We start from the raw sequence: 16759 nt of genomic DNA, 5'->3' as shown, positions 1-16759 counted from the left end.
TGAGTTGTGATAAAAGGTATATTCAAGCATTGTGAACACCTCATTTTATAAGTTTTCTATTCACCTGGCATTCTTTAATGTTATGCTTTTTCATAGGTCTACCTGATGTCATGGTGATGCTTTTTAATATCAACAAATACCTTGTTAGTTTGTATTTTTATAAATCTTTTAAGAAAAACAAACTGTCAAAAGATTTATTAACAATAGTTTATTTCATGGAGATATTCTTTCATGATAAAATAATATTTTTGTAATTCTCTCCTAACATCATTTCTTAATTGAGAACCTAACGTATTTACATAAACAAATTTAAGGCATTGGAACTTGAAATCTGACCATATAATATCAAAATAATGAGTTCTCCCGTCGGTTCAGCAAACATTTCAAAATTACAAATTGGTATGGCTTAATCGTGCATGTAGATTACCACAAGTTAACAGAAAAATGAATCTAATTAGTGGGAAGCTGATGAAATTGTTATTTTTTTCAACTTTAGAATAAAGGCAAACAAAATAACAAGAAAGTTCATGACCCTTTCGATACAATTAAATGGAAGTAAATTGATAAGAACCTGAGTGAGATGTTCCGTCTTTGCGTATTGCAGAGTTATCTTCTCTTGGGAGCAGGTATTGATTGTTACGTCATTGGTCTGTGTGAGAAAATTACGTCGTTTTATCAAAAATTTATGACGTTACCCTCACAAACAAGCGACGTAACAATCAATACCTGCTCCAAAGAGAAGATAACTCTGCAATACGCAAAGACGGAATAAGCATTATTAAATTCATTACAAAATATTTCATGGAGATATTCATTCTTGATAGAATAATGTTTTTATAATTATCTCCTTACATCGTTTCTGAATTAAGAGCCTAACAAATTTACGTTAACAATTGTTATGGCACTTGAACTTAAAATCTTAAAACCCAAGGATTCGAGCAAAAAAAAAAAAATCAATCAGTTTAGCAAACATTTCAATACTATAAATTGGTATGGCTTAATCATGTATGTAGATCAAAACAGATTAACAGAAAAGTAATCCAGCAAGTACAAAAAGTGCAAATGAAATTGACCTTTTGACTGGAATATCCTCAAATTAATTTTAAACTTCAAGATAAAGGGGAATAAAATACAAGAATGTTAATGACGATATAATCAAATGGAAGTAAATCAATAACAACCTGAGTGTGATGTTAACAACATTAAAACCACAACCCATTGTTAAGTATCCAAATAGAACAAAATGTCACGTTCATAAATATCAATAAATATACGAATCATCAATATGATAGAAACGCATGTTAAAAATATCACGTTTTGTCTTGGCAGAAGGTGCAACATTAATAATCAAAATGTTTAACTACATCACTTACTGATACAATTATAATGTTTAATTACATCAGTTACTGATATAATTAAAAGGTTGAACTACATCACTTACTGATATAATTTAAAAGGTTTAACTACATCACTTACTGATATAATTAAAAGATTTTACATCACTTACTTATATAATTTAACGGTTTACCTACATTACTTGCTGATATAATTAAAAGATTTTACATCACTTACTGATATAATTAAAAGGTTAATTACATCACTTACTGATATAATTAAATGGTTAAACTACATCACTTACTGATATAATTAAACGGTTTAACTACATCACTTACTGATATAATTAAAAGGTTAATTACATCACTTACTGATATAATTAAATGGTTAAACTACATCACTTACTGATATAATTAAAAGGTTAATTACATCACTTGCTGATATAATTAAAAGGTTTACCTACATCACTTACTGACATAATTAAACAGTTTAACTACATCACTTGCTGATATAATTAAACGGTTTACCTACATCACTTGCTGATATAATTAAAAGGTTTTAACTACATCACTTGCTGATATAATTAAAAGGTTTAACTACATCACTTGCTGATATTATTAAAAGGTTTAACTACATCACTTACTGATATAATTAAACAGTTTAACTACATCACTTACTGATATAATTAAAAGGTTTAATTACATCACTTACTGATAAAGTTAAAAGGTTTAATTACATCACTTACTGATATAATTAAAAGGTTTAACTACATCATTTGCTGATATAATTAAAAGGTTTAATTACATCACTTGCTGATATAATTAAAAGGTTTAACTACATCACTTACTGATATAATTAAACGGTTTAATTACATCACTTGCTGATATAATTAAAAGGTTAAACTACATCACTTACTGATATAATTAAACGGTTAAACTACATCACTTACTGATATAATTAAACAGTTTACCTACATTACTTACTGATATAATTAAACGGTTTACCTACATCACTTGCTGATATAATTAAAAGGTTTTAACTACATCACTTGCTGATATAATTAAAAGGTTTAACTACATCACTTGCTGATATTATTAAAAGGTTTAACTACATCACTTACTGATATAATTAAACAGTTTAACTACATCACTTACTGATATAATTAAAAGGTTTAATTACATCACTTACTGATAAAGTTAAAAGGTTTAATTACATCACTTACTGATATAATTAAAAGGTTTAACTACATCATTTGCTGATATAATTAAAAGGTTTAATTACATCACTTGCTGATATAATTAAAAGGTTTAACTACATCACTTACTGATATAATTAAACGGTTTAATTACATCACTTGCTGATATAATTAAAAGGTTAAACTACATCACTTACTGATATAATTAAACGGTTAAACTACATCACTTACTGATATAATTAAACAGTTTACCTACATTACTTACTGATATAATTAAACGGTTTACCTACATCACTTGCTGATATAATTAAAAGGTTTTAACTACATCACTTGCTGATATAATTAAAAGGTTTAACTACATCACTTGCTGATATTATTAAAAGGTTTAACTACATCACTTACTGATATAATTAAACAGTTTAACTACATCACTTACTGATATAATTAAAAGGTTTAATTACATCACTTACTGATAAAGTTAAAAGGTTTAATTACATCACTTACTGATATAATTAAAAGGTTTAACTACATCATTTGCTGATATAATTAAAAGGTTTAATTACATCACTTGCTGATATAATTAAAAGGTTTAACTACATCACTTACTGATATAATTAAACGGTTTAATTACATCACTTGCTGATATAATTAAAAGGTTAAACTACATCACTTACTGATATAATTAAACGGTTAAACTACATCACTTACTGATATAATTAAACAGTTTACCTACATTACTTACTGATATAATTAAACGGTTTACCTACATCACTTGCTGATATAATTAAAAGGTTTTAACTACATCACTTGCTGATATAATTAAAAGGTTTAACTACATCACTTGCTGATATTATTAAAAGGTTTAACTACATCACTTACTGATATAATTAAACAGTTTAACTACATCACTTACTGATATAATTAAAAGGTTTAATTACATCACTTACTGATAAAGTTAAAAGGTTTAATTACATCACTTACTGATATAATTAAAAGGTTTAACTACATCATTTGCTGATATAATTAAAAGGTTTAATTACATCACTTGCTGATATAATTAAAAGGTTTAACTACATCACTTACTGATATAATTAAACGGTTTAATTACATCACTTGCTGATATAATTAAAAGGTTAAACTACATCACTTACTGATATAATTAAACGGTTAAACTACATCACTTACTGATATAATTAAACAGTTTACCTACATTACTTACTGATATAATTAAACGGTTTACCTACATCACTTGCTGATATAATTAAAAGGTTTTAACTACATCACTTGCTGATATAATTAAAAGGTTTAACTACATCACTTGCTGATATTATTAAAAGGTTTAACTACATCACTTACTGATATAATTAAACAGTTTAACTACATCACTTACTGATATAATTAAAAGGTTTAATTACATCACTTACTGATAAAGTTAAAAGGTTTAATTACATCACTTACTGATATAATTAAAAGGTTTAACTACATCATTTGCTGATATAATTAAAAGGTTTAATTACATCACTTGCTGATATAATTAAAAGGTTTAACTACATCACTTACTGATATAATTAAACGGTTTAATTACATCACTTGCTGATATAATTAAAAGGTTAAACTACATCACTTACTGATATAATTAAACGGTTAAACTACATCACTTACTGATATAATTAAACAGTTTACCTACATTACTTACTGATATAATTAAACGGTTTACCTACATCACTTGCTGATATAATTAAAAGGTTTTAACTACATCACTTGCTGGTAACATGAAAAGGTTTTAACTACATCACTTGCTGAAATAATTAAAAGGTTAAACTACATCACTTGCTGATAACATTAAAAGGTTTTAATTACATCACTTGCTGATATAATTAAAAGGTTTAACTACATCACTTGCTGATATTATTAAAAGGTTAAACTACATCACTTGCTGATATAATATGATATATACTAACCTTGCACACTTTATATCTAACAAACAAATGTATCCAAATCTGTATTGCAAAGTTGTATGGTAAAAACCTTTTGACGACTACCCCCTGAGCATGATAATAGGGTATATGTTCAATAATGCATTATACTGAAACGAGACTCGACTTTGAAAGCAAAGATATACACTATAAGTAATATCACTACTACCAAAGGAATATCCCTTGTCGCACAGCAAAACAAAACTATTACAGTTCATTAAAACGTATGTTAATGCCAATTTGAAAAAAATATACATATATATATATATATGGGGCAAAGAAGTACCATACCAATCTAAAAGACATTGTTAACCTCTGAAACAAATATAATTCTACGACACACATAGTATTCAATAACTCGGATGTCACTCTTTTGTTATGCAGCATAACAATATATATATATTATATAATCATATTGGGCAAAGAAGAAATTCCAACAGTGTGGACAAGTTAAGGTTGTCAAATTTTCGGAGCGTTCCGCTTCTTTATCAAGACACAGTGAAACAGAACAGTTACATGTACATATACATCATATTACAAGAATCATATATATATATAATATCAATACGTGTCAGTAACAAATACCACTATGATAATATAATTCAAGGGATGTAAGTAACTAACGCTATAACATAGTTGATGCGTATTTTGCGTACCTGAATAGAGCTGATTCTTTTATATATAATGGAATGTTCAGACGATTAATGCATATCTAAATATCTTGAGCATATGGACAACTTTTTGAAATTTAAGTTATCACAATGAAAACTAGACAAAATATTTAAAAAATAATTAAATAGAAAAGATATTCCTTACGTGACGCCACTTATTTTGAGCCAATGCAAAGTTCAAATTACAGAAATTTCTGATAAGTGTTACTTCCCGAACGAATCCCTTTAAAACGAATAAGGCCTATCGAAATGAAGTCGCAAGCGATTTTAACTTCCCTTATACCAGAGATGTACATTGGTAACGAAGTTATCTACGGCTTTGCGAGTTCACTAACTAAAACAATAAGAAAGTAACAGTTTGTAGGCTAGGGCTTAATTTTCTGTTTGCCGGGGTAAACTAACACTCACGTTTAAGCTAACTTGATTGTGTTACACTCCTGTTGCTCTGCAACTGTATCTAGTATTTGTTAAGATACTATATATATCTGCAATTCTGCAGAAATAAGAGATATGATACAATCACAGGGAATTCTATTCTTCAGTCGTCGCAGACAGCACTAGGCCATTACGCGGACGGATAAACTGTACAAATGCCTACACATTTGATTTCGTGCAGTAATATTACAACTAATTTATGTAGAAAAACACAAAACCGCACTGTTATGTCTTCTAACTTTACTAGAAATTGACTATTTTCAAAACCTATACAAAAATACAGGTATCACAGGTATCACTGGTATCACAGGTATCACTGGTATCACAGGTATCACTGGTATCACAAAGCCATTGGTAGCTGTTTTTTTAAACTTTCAGTGGAATTGTACGGCGGGAAGCATTTTTATCTAAAATACTCATACAATGTTAAACTGTCTAAACTGACAATGTTTACTCTGAAAACCTGTATTGGCCACATTTTTCAACTTTATGCCACTCATGGTGTAAACATTAGGGTTGTCAACGCTTAGCCGGTCACTTGGTTTCTCGGTCGGAATATCACGAACCGGTTACCGAAATAAAAAAAACCGAAGGGTTGGGATATTTATCTACCTTTATGAGGCCCCGTGTTTCCCTGGCTTAGACCTTGTCCTACACATTATCTATAGATGCGACCGAAATCGGATAGTTTTCCAATAAAAAACTTTTTAAGCTAACATGTTAGTGTTGTTTTTGTATTCCATTGTAATGATTGCCAACGAGATGGCACCAGCACCATAAAAACCTGAACAGATTTTAAAAGGAAGCCAGAAGACAAAGTTGTAAACTATCATCTTTCATGGGCAGAACTCGCTTTAACATGCGAAATGTTAATACAATCTAAAGGGTACACACACGAATGAGCAAGCACGTATCAAAACGTTTGTCGAGCAAATATGTTCTAAAGAAAAATATTACTGCATATGATTTAGAGTACAGATAATTGTAATTGAATCCAACCTAACTGTATTCCGACATTTGTTGTCCACGAATATATTAACTGAGGTTACATGTAACTTTTTCCTGTGTTTAGTTTGAAATACGCGATTAAACTACCTTGCTTATTAATATATACATTTATGCATGAAGTGTAAATACGTTTTGCGAAAATTTGCTTAACATATAACATATTGTCTTTGTTTATTGTTTGATTACCAAATTGACCGATTAATCGGTTACTCGATCGGAAGAATGTTCGAGTTACCGGCTACAAAACTTTGACCGGTTTGACAACCCTAGTTAAAATGAAGTAAAATAATTACAAACAAATAAAAATGATAGAGGCCGGAATCGGTACGATTTTTCCCGATCCTCGGTACAACAATAACTGCATATTATGGAAGAATATAATTCAACTAATTTCATAGAAAAAACTATCACAATCCTACAATGTATTTCGATTACACATTAATCACTTTACAGAATTGCTGGTGACGTTGGCAGCGTAAATACGATGCAAGTTAACGTCCATGTAAGCTTGAAAACATCGCAAATGTCCACATTTAGGAACGCTGACCAAAGCCCGCATTTAGGAGGACGATATTATTGTAACAATGATCAAATAATACACTTAGGATTGTCTTAATTACCTGTGTAGGACAATGGGAGAAATGCTTTAAGTCTAGCTAGCATTGTATGAGCTTTACCCTTTCAGGGTTTTCACGTTACAACCCTGAATTCTTTTGATTTTGTTATGTCTTCATAATGGAACGCAATTTGTAGATATCCAAGATGGTGCATACACCGAAAATATAATTAAAAATAGAACCGTTGCAAATATAATTGCTATATAATAACAGAAATAAAATGTCCAGCTAGCTTTTGCGTCGAGTGGAGTTGTCTATGCTTATGAAAATTGTTCCATCTGTCTTCAGCACTCCACTCTTTCGTTCAACACACTACGGGTTTGTTTAGGTTGAGTAAGTGTGAACTCATCCTTCTGAATGATTGTACCGCAAGTAGGACACGGAGCGTTGCTTTCCCGACTACATATTTCGACGGATGAACTACACTCGGTGCAACCATAATGTTGCAACTGCTTCACAGCGAATGCTTCATACCCGTGCTGTAGACTGAATGCTAATTCAAATTCTACTCGTTTCCCTTCATACTGGGAACCTGAAAGATTGACCGTGTTTGGGATAAAAAACACTCTTACTTCAATATCGTTGTCATCAAGGTCAAGGTGTATGACACCTGCAGCCTTCCTTCGATTTGGAGCAGTTATGGTTCCCTTAAAGACGCGTGCGTCTCTGTGGCTTTGTGACTGATCTTCCGATGACAATCCCAGATATCGTGTTCCTGGAACCAGACGCTTTATTCCGTCACCCGATATCCCCAACCATTCTCTGGGATATTTTGGCTTCAAGACTGACCGTCCACACTGTTGCATCTTTTTAATCATGGTTCGTGCGTCGAGAAGTTTGGCAGTATCCCCTTTCTGGTCGATGAATCCGATCCCAAGGAGACTTTTCAGGACGAATATGTAAAACATAGACATCGCAGAGGGTATCTTGTCATCCCAGATCTCCACTCGATTTAGAACATCATCAACAGTGTACTTCTTCAAGCATAATCTATGTCTAATTGCGTGTAACCATTCGATGAACTCTAGTTCCATTTCCCGTCGTTTTCTGTAGCTAACATGGTTGGTATAGGCCAAATTTTGGAAGATTTTCTCGTAGCATTCCACGATTTCCTTGATATCCTGAGGATTGTCGACGGATTCAATCAACGTCAGAGAGTCTTCCGTTTTGGCATATCGCTGCTTTCGAATGGCAATTGTCAACCGGTAGGAGCTATTGTCCTCGTGAACAGCTAAACCTTCAAGATTCATCATCTCTGCTTGAAATAGATGATTGTACCAGATGATTGTTTTTTTCAACCCAGCATCAATATCGTCCTTTTCAACCATCATGTAACATTCCGAGATCAAATTGGGAATGACGTATGCACTTTTTTGGATGAATTTCTTTGCTCTACATTTTCCATTTCCACTTGAAGACACGAACCCCTTGATTCCAACAGAAGCAACGTTTTCATTGCTGTAGTTACGTTGCACAAAATCACATACTTGGAGGCGGACTGTTATCTCTCCGATATATCCATATCCATTTTCTTGCCCAGTTGCCGTGAACTTTCTGCAGTTTTCAAATAATTTGCAGGCTTTCTTCGCTACATCTAGTATTTCGTCTAATCTTTCTCTGAAATTTTCATGTTTTGTCTCCTTTTCCGGCTTTTCATGCGCAGCATTTCCTGTGTACCAACCTACTCGCTTTTGCAATACCATTCCATACATATGGTATATTTGTACCAGTATTGCTTTTGACCGATCATCAATTGTGTCAATGTTTTCTTCCTCTTTGCACTTTGTACACATGTCCAGTGCTTTCTTGAAACATTCCTCGGTTTTTTCGACTTCGTCTGGTCGACAGAATGAGTAGAATCTGCCAAGATGAGCTAAAAAGCTTGCGTCATTTGGAAAGTTTTGTGTCAACTTTTCTAGAACCTGAAGTCGTTCAGTGAAGGATGGCGGATTGGAATAAATATCATTCATTACTCTTGACAAGACAGGTTTTCTTCGCACCACTTCTGAGGTCTGTCCCATTTCTTTGTTGTCTCGAACAATGAAGATTCTTGTTAAGCAATGGACAGTGATTTCGGTTGAAACCCCACTTTTCAAACTCTTGTTACTAGCATAATCTATCAGTTCTAGACAGAATTGTGAAAGATTACGCTTTGCCGATAAGCTAAGGTCATTACTGGTGTTGCCACTGTTTCTTTTGCCGCTACCAAGAATATATTCAAGAATTTCTTTCGCGATCAGATAATGACACGTTCGTATGTTCTTCCGTCTACCCTCGGTATCATCGGGAACAATGAAAAGTCCAATCGGGTGAGGAAAGTCGTCTATGTCAACCGAATAGTTTGATGGTTTGTGAAGCAGTTCTGCGAAGAATTGGCAAGGCAATGATGTATGTCCATAGAAGTACGCTAAGGATAGGTAGCCAAGAATTCTTTGTGTTTCGCCAATGAATTCACTGCATGGATTCCGACGAGGTTGTAGATATCCTCCGACATATGATGTTAACCCCGTAAACTCGTGAAGAAATGCAGACAGTCCAAACTCATATAGACAATGAGGACTATTTCCTTTGACATCATCATAGAGTCTGTTCAGTTCCCTTTTCTTTGTTTCGTCGTCTTTGCATTGTTCTATATATCGCATTGCCAGATGTTTTGCTTCTCCTACAGAAACGTGACCTTGCAATTTTTGAGAATGCTTATTCTCACGTACTTGGAATGGGTGGCGTTTTACGCAAATGATGATGGCAGGGCTTCTAGCATTTAACTCTTTGTACATAAATTTCACCCTTGATTCGTCCTCTCCGTCTATAAGCAGAATAATTGGTAGAAAGGTTTTCTCATATAGAAAATCAATCCTCTCCTTCAGGGTTTTGATCGACGTGTAAGTCCTTGTTTTCAGATGGATACATGGCACCTGTGTGTGAAAATCCCACAATAGTCTTTGGGAGAGTGTTGTCCCTCCTGAGCCAGGATCGTGGTAAAGGTATAGAAGGCATCCGCGATTTTCTTTGATATGCTCTTGTATTACCCGCGCAAACGATTCTTTAATGTCTCGCTGAACATCAAGAGATCTGGAATCACAGCCATACCACGTTGTCCAATGAAGTGTACCACCTCGGTAGAACTTGTTCTTTTCCTCTTGAAGAACTTGTAGATCTTCATCTACTTTAGCGTACGGACTTTTGAAGAACAAGACATCCAAATCTTCACGTAGCCATGCCGCATTTTCATCAGTTATGTCATGATTTGGGCAGTCATCTGAATGGGGGAGTTCAAATCTTCTAGACATTGGACGAGTATTCTGTTTCAAGAAGGCGTTCAACCCATTCAATATGTCATCCAAATCTAACTGGAAAATTGTAAGATTTTGCTGATATTCGCGACACAGTAACTCGTACACCGCCAGTCCCGTTGGTGTTTTGGGTTGTGATGGCATAAACATGACAATCTTTGGTGGTGGCTCGATGTTTTCATCTAGTTTTGACAACATCTTCTGCAGGAAAGGGGTGATGCTTTCATCATTCGGCCATACCACAACAACATTTAAAACGGTATAACCGATGGCAAATTTTCTGAGTTGTTCCACGTGGGCATCAAGCGATGCTTTTACGGTTTTGTACCATGCACGTATGTCATCAGTTGGAGTAATTTTACTCGTTGGATCATCTCTTCGACCTCGAATAAAGCACCACCTTGTTCCCTCCTCGACTATGCTTGCGACTGGCTCTTTCCATGTAGTAATTTGCAATGATCTGTCCTTTGAAATAATCCTTTCATTGGCGCGTAATAATCCTTTGTCTCTGCTGTTCATATCTAAGTCGAAAACTGCAATCCATGGAATCAGAGATATTGCCCCAAGATGAGATAATCGAGTAGAAATGTCACCTGACACTAACACAAAATGATCTTTCCTTATATTAATAGTTCTCTCTAGTTCTCGAACTGTGTTGTAGATGGTAGGTAAACTTTTTGTTACAGCTTTTGTTTTTCCTGCTTCTCTCTCATATTCTGCGACTAAGTCAGAAGTTGATGTAGATGATGAACCATCGTTGAACCATCGGTATATTCTTGTGAATGCTTCTTCCGTTGGTTCGCATACTATGTTTTCTAACATAGGCCGGTGCCACAGCTGTGATTTAGAGACACTTTGCATGCCATCCGTTTGTGAACATTTCACTATACACGGCGCTTTGTATCCCTCGCGGTTAGATATGCTAATCACTCCGAATGCTTTATCGGAAATTTTAGCTTCAAAGTAGGAGAATGGAGGAACGGTTGTAAAAATGTCTCTATCGAAAAAAGACGTAAAGTACTGAAGGTTGTATTTTGAAACCAATCCTTGTAAAAGAGTCTGTCTATTCGTTCCCGTGATTGCACCTAAAACAATATAGGAGGGCCTTGAAGAGGGTGTGTTCCACATACTCACTATATCTACCATGCATCTCAACGGACATTTCCGATAATCATCCTCACAAACAAACTTTAAAATCTGACCTTCTGGCCTGGACAACAACTCTTTCAACAATTTCCGGTTTTCGGTGTTCTTGTGTTTTTCGAGTGTTATGACCAATGGTTCCTTCCAAGAACCACTCGGTGGACTGTCAAAATGTTTCTGGGGCCTTTCCGAAGTTCTGTGATATTTTCCTTTTTTCTTTTTTCTTACGACTTCTTCCCATTTACCACGATCACGCGAATCTTCAACTTCAACTTCTGTATTTCGTGGTGTTATACTTTCTTCCTCTTCCTCCGCTGAAGACGTTGACGAAGATTTAACTTTTATATCTGTGACTTTTTGTTCATGATCAGACAACGGTGATGTTTGTTCACAGCATTCAGTTTCGGATAAAAACCGATCACTGTCATTACCATTTGCAGTGTGGAAAGAACCTTCAGTTTCAATACTTGAAGTCAACGAATCAGACCTCTTTAATTTGTTATATTTTTTAATTTTGTTGGATGGTTTGCGCATCATGGACCGTACCATCACCTTTCCCTTTTTTCTGTATTTTTGAAATGATTCGGGATATTTGTCGATAAATAAATCCAGAGGAATGCCTGCTACCTCATTGAATGTCGTAGCAGTAAAATGCCTACTGTATAACCGCTGAAATTCTGTTTCTAGAAGCGGCTGCGGCATTGGTGAAGGATGTGTTGCCAGTTTTGGGTTAAGTATGCTGTTGAGAAGACCAACCAATACTTCGTCCAGGTCAAGATTAGCTTCTCCCCGAGCTGAAAGAGGAACATTACAACCATTATAAATGTAGTGTGAATTTAAGTTGGTTGATCATCAAAGAGTTTATTCAGCTTCAGGAGCATTTTATTTCGTCGAAAATTCTAGTATTTTATTTGTATATCATGCCATTTATACTAGAAAATCTAAAATTACTAAAGAAAAGTAACTATCACGTAACTTGAGGGTAAGAATCGTTGGTTACTCGGAATATGTTAACGTTGCTATCACCCTAAACCTATTGCAAAGGGGCGATAGACGCCGCGCACTTCGGACTAAGCGAAATGTTCAGATCGTTTCCTTCAAGCAAGTCTTACAATAAAGACAATTTAGGAGAATATCACCACTCAGTCTTTAATTATAATGAAATATACCAAAAAAACACCATTGGTTGTGCCACAAATATGTGCAATCGTCGCGTGTCAATTACCTGTTTCGTCCGATAAAAATCTTTTTGCATTTTCGTAAGTTATAACTGTGTTTTCATTTCCAACGATTACGTTGCAACCTTTCTGTGGATATATGTAATTCATAATTTCGGATGGATCAGATCTTCCTTCTGAAAAGAAAAGAAAAAACGTGAAATCATGAACAAGTGTTTTGTACTTTACCTCTTCCACTTCTACTTTAATTTGGCGTTAAATACCGTTTGATTATTATATGAAATTACATTTATAACATGGAAATAATATGTACAATAAGACATGCAATGCCAGGATACACTAAAGTAAAACTTTTTTATCAAAGCTATATTGGTTCCGCTGTTTTTCCAAAATTTACGTAAGTTTTGAACATTTGTTTAATAAATGTATTTTCCTTAATCTAACGTTTCATCTTATAGCTCATCAGTATGGGTTTGGCGTACCACAATACAATAAGATCGATTGTTTAATATATTTTACTCTCTGAGCTGTTAAAGCTCTTTAATTAACACCGTTGCAATACTGCTAAAAAGCTAAGAAATTCGTTTGATGATTTCATAAAAGGCATAGGCTGATGGATATGTGTCTAGGCTTATTGAAATATTTTAAACAGATATATTTAAACGACACCTTTTTGGGGACTGATGCTGGTGTCTTGAACACCCAACCGGACTGGTCTGTTCGAACTTTGCTTTTTCGCCATCGTAATACTGTTGTTGTTAGGTTTTCCTCATACTTGGTCCGGATATCTGTAAAAGATGAAAACGTAATCGTTTGATAGCAAAACACTATAAATGTAAAAACGAACATAACAGCGACGTACATACAGATGTTTCGTCCTTTTTGGACTCGGCAGTGATGCTAGGGACCAAACAAGGTTAGAATCTAAATCGGTCTTAGCTACCTCTGAAAGAAGTGCAAAAAAACACCTCTTAATTATACCGAATTTCAAAGGTTAGAGGAGTACTTGTTATCATTTCAAATTAATAATGAGTATTGTATGTATGTTATGAAGTTTTCGCTACACTAAAAGGGATTATTGTGGCCATCGAGGTTACACAGCAAACCTAGTGGACTAAAGAAATCATCCAGCCGAGTCGATCACCTTTTATCTGGAAAATCGAACGTAAGACAATCAAACGTGAATGCACCTATCAATTGTGCAATAGATACAGTATACCAACACAGCTTTACATGGCACCGAACAACTGTTTTGTCCTTCTAGAACTCATCGGCGAGAAGATTCTGGAATTCATGTCGAACATACAAATGTACTAAATCTTAAAACTCCTGCTGAAGGCTTTGGTATGAATCAGTATTAATCATCAGTTATACATGTTACATATTCCACTTGAAAAAGGGCCAATTGAAAAAAGTATAAATTCTTTAATAGTTGCAAAATCGCTGTTTGAGAGATGTGTATTTTCTTGAATCCTTTATATGAAAAACTTGTGGTATAAAATTGCACTACAGTCAATTCAATATTTTTTTATGTTTGCTTAATGTGGATTTCAAAATTATAGAAACAAACACATTTCACATTACCTAATAAAATTCACTTAAAGCTTTCCTTACACTATGAGGTCTTATTTTGTAATTTCACATTTGAGGTAGACAATTTTAGACAGATTACAGGGATCTAATCTTTATAAACTGTGAGTTCTGATTAAGTTTTATCTGTGGTGCGCTTTTGGCAATATTCTGGTGACATTTCTGATGATAAGTAAAACGTGTCAACACATAGTCTGTGCACTGCTACCAGCATGACCTGGCCAAATGAATTGGGCACCGAAATGCTACATACTAGTACTTGTTATTTTTTGTGAGATTTAAAATGAATGCGAGTACACATGAAGGTGTTTCTATAAAGTATCTACTGCCAATCGACCAATGGATTTTGACTTTAACATTGCTCTCAATTGGCTTTAGAATTTGTGACAAAATTGCAGTTTTTTTACCATTATCAGACTAATATTGACATCAGATGAGTTTCAAGTTCGTTAAATAATTTCTGTGTTGTAATATATTCTAATAAATTATGAAATGATGATAATACTAAAGATGCATAGGTTCAAATGGAGTAACGTCTTCCTAGCATGGACAACTATGGCGCTGAATACGGTATAATTACGTGACAATGATGCTTTCTGTAGTATAAAATTGCACTACAGTCCATTCATATTTTTATGTTTGGTCAATGTGGATTTCAAAATTATATCAACAAACACATTCCACATTACCTTATAAAATTCACTTCAAGCTTTCCTTACACTATGAGGTCTTATTCATCATTTATCAGCCATTTTATAATTTCACATGTAAGGTAGACATTTTCAGACAGATTACAGGGATCTGATCTTTATAAACTGGGAGTTCTGATTAGGTTTCATCTGTGGTGCGCTTTTGGCAATATTCTGGGTAATATCGATTGTTTTTTCCTCGTCTGTATTGGTAAGTAACAATGTATTATTGTCGGTAATATCAATTGTTTTTTCCTCGTCTGTATTGGTAAGTAACAATGTGTTATTGTCGTTAATGTCGATTGTTTTTTCCTTACCTGTATTGGTAAGTAACAATGTGTTATTGTCGGTAATATCGATTGTTTTTTTCTCACCTGTATTGGTAAGTAACGATGTGTTATTGTCGGTAATATCGATTGTTTTTTTCTCACCTGTATTGGTAAGTAACAATGTGTTATTGTCGGTATTATCGATTGTTTTTTCCTCGCCTGTATTGGTAAGTAACAATGTGTTATTGTCGTTAATGTCGATTGTTTTTTCCTCACCTGTATTGGTAAGTAACAATGTGTTATTGTCGGTATAATATCGATTGTTTTTTTCTCACTTGTATTGGTAAGTAACAATGTGTTATTGTCGGTATTATCGATTGTTTTTTCTTCGCCTGTATTGGTAAGTAACAATGTGTTATTGTCGGTAATATCGATTGTTTTTTCCTCACCTGTATTGGTAAGTAACACTGTGTTATTGTCGGTAATATCGATTGCTTTTTCCTCGCCTGTATTGGTAAGTAACACTGTGTTATGGTCGGTAATATCGATTGTTTTTTCCTCGCCTGTATTGGTAAGTAACACTGTGTTTGTGTCGGTAATATCGATTGTTTTTTCCTCACCTGTATTGGTAAGTAACAATGTGTTATTGTCGGTAATATCGATTGTTTTTTCCTCGCCTGTATTGATAAGTAACACTGTGTTTGTGTCGGTAATATCGATTGTTTTTTCCTCACCAGTATTGGTATGTAACACTGTGTTATTGTCGGTAATATCGATTGTTTTCTCCTCGCCTGTATTGGTAAGTAACACTGTGTTTGTGTCGGTAATATCGATTGTTTTTTCCTAACCTGTATTGGTAAGTAACACTGTGTTATTGTCGGGAATATCGATTGTTTTTTTCTCACCTGTATTGGTAAGTAACACTGGGTTATTGTCGGTAATATCGGTTGTTTTTTCCTCACCTGTATTGGTAAGTAACAATGTGTTATTGTCGGTAATATCGATTGTTTTTTCCTCACCAGTATTGGTAAGTAACACTGTGTTATTGTCGGTAATATCGGTTGTTTTTTCCTCACCTGTATTGGTAAGTAACAATGTGATATTGTCGGTAATATCGATTGTTTTTTTTCTCACCTGTATTGGTAAGTAACACTGGGGTATTGTCGGTAATATCGGTTGTTTTTTCCTCACCTGTATTGGTAAGTAACTCTGTGTTATTGTCGGTAATATCGATTGTTTTTTCCTCGCCTGTATTAGTAAGTACTAGTGTGTTATTGTCGGTAATATCGATTGTTATTTCCTCACCTGTATTGGTAAGTAACACTGTGTTATTGTCGGTAATATCGATTGTTTTTTCCTC

At 34.1% G+C, this 16759-nt stretch overlaps 1 protein-coding gene across 1 annotated transcript in view; it reads right to left on the bottom strand.

Annotated features, from left to right (window-relative positions):
- Positions 1–5981: 5981 nt before the first annotated feature.
- The window catches only part of LOC110446875, an 11914-nt gene continuing 1136 nt past the window's right edge, over positions 5982–16759 (bottom strand). Inside the window, exons 2-4 of the mRNA XM_021492216.1 lie at positions 13521–13639; positions 12899–13027; positions 5982–12467 (exon numbers count right to left, since the gene is read on the bottom strand). Of these exons, the coding sequence (XP_021347891.1) occupies positions 7522–12467; positions 12899–13027; positions 13521–13593 (5148 nt within the window). The 5' untranslated portion in view covers positions 13594–13639 and the 3' untranslated portion in view covers positions 5982–7521. The remainder of the gene's footprint in view (positions 12468–12898; positions 13028–13520; positions 13640–16759) is intronic.

The sequence above is a fragment of the Mizuhopecten yessoensis genome, unplaced genomic scaffold (genome assembly GCF_002113885.1).
Source record: "Mizuhopecten yessoensis strain PY_sf001 unplaced genomic scaffold, ASM211388v2 scaffold3023, whole genome shotgun sequence".
NCBI classification, from domain to species: domain Eukaryota; kingdom Metazoa; phylum Mollusca; class Bivalvia; order Pectinida; family Pectinidae; genus Mizuhopecten; species Mizuhopecten yessoensis.
This window is presented reverse-complemented; position numbering and strand designations above follow the sequence as displayed.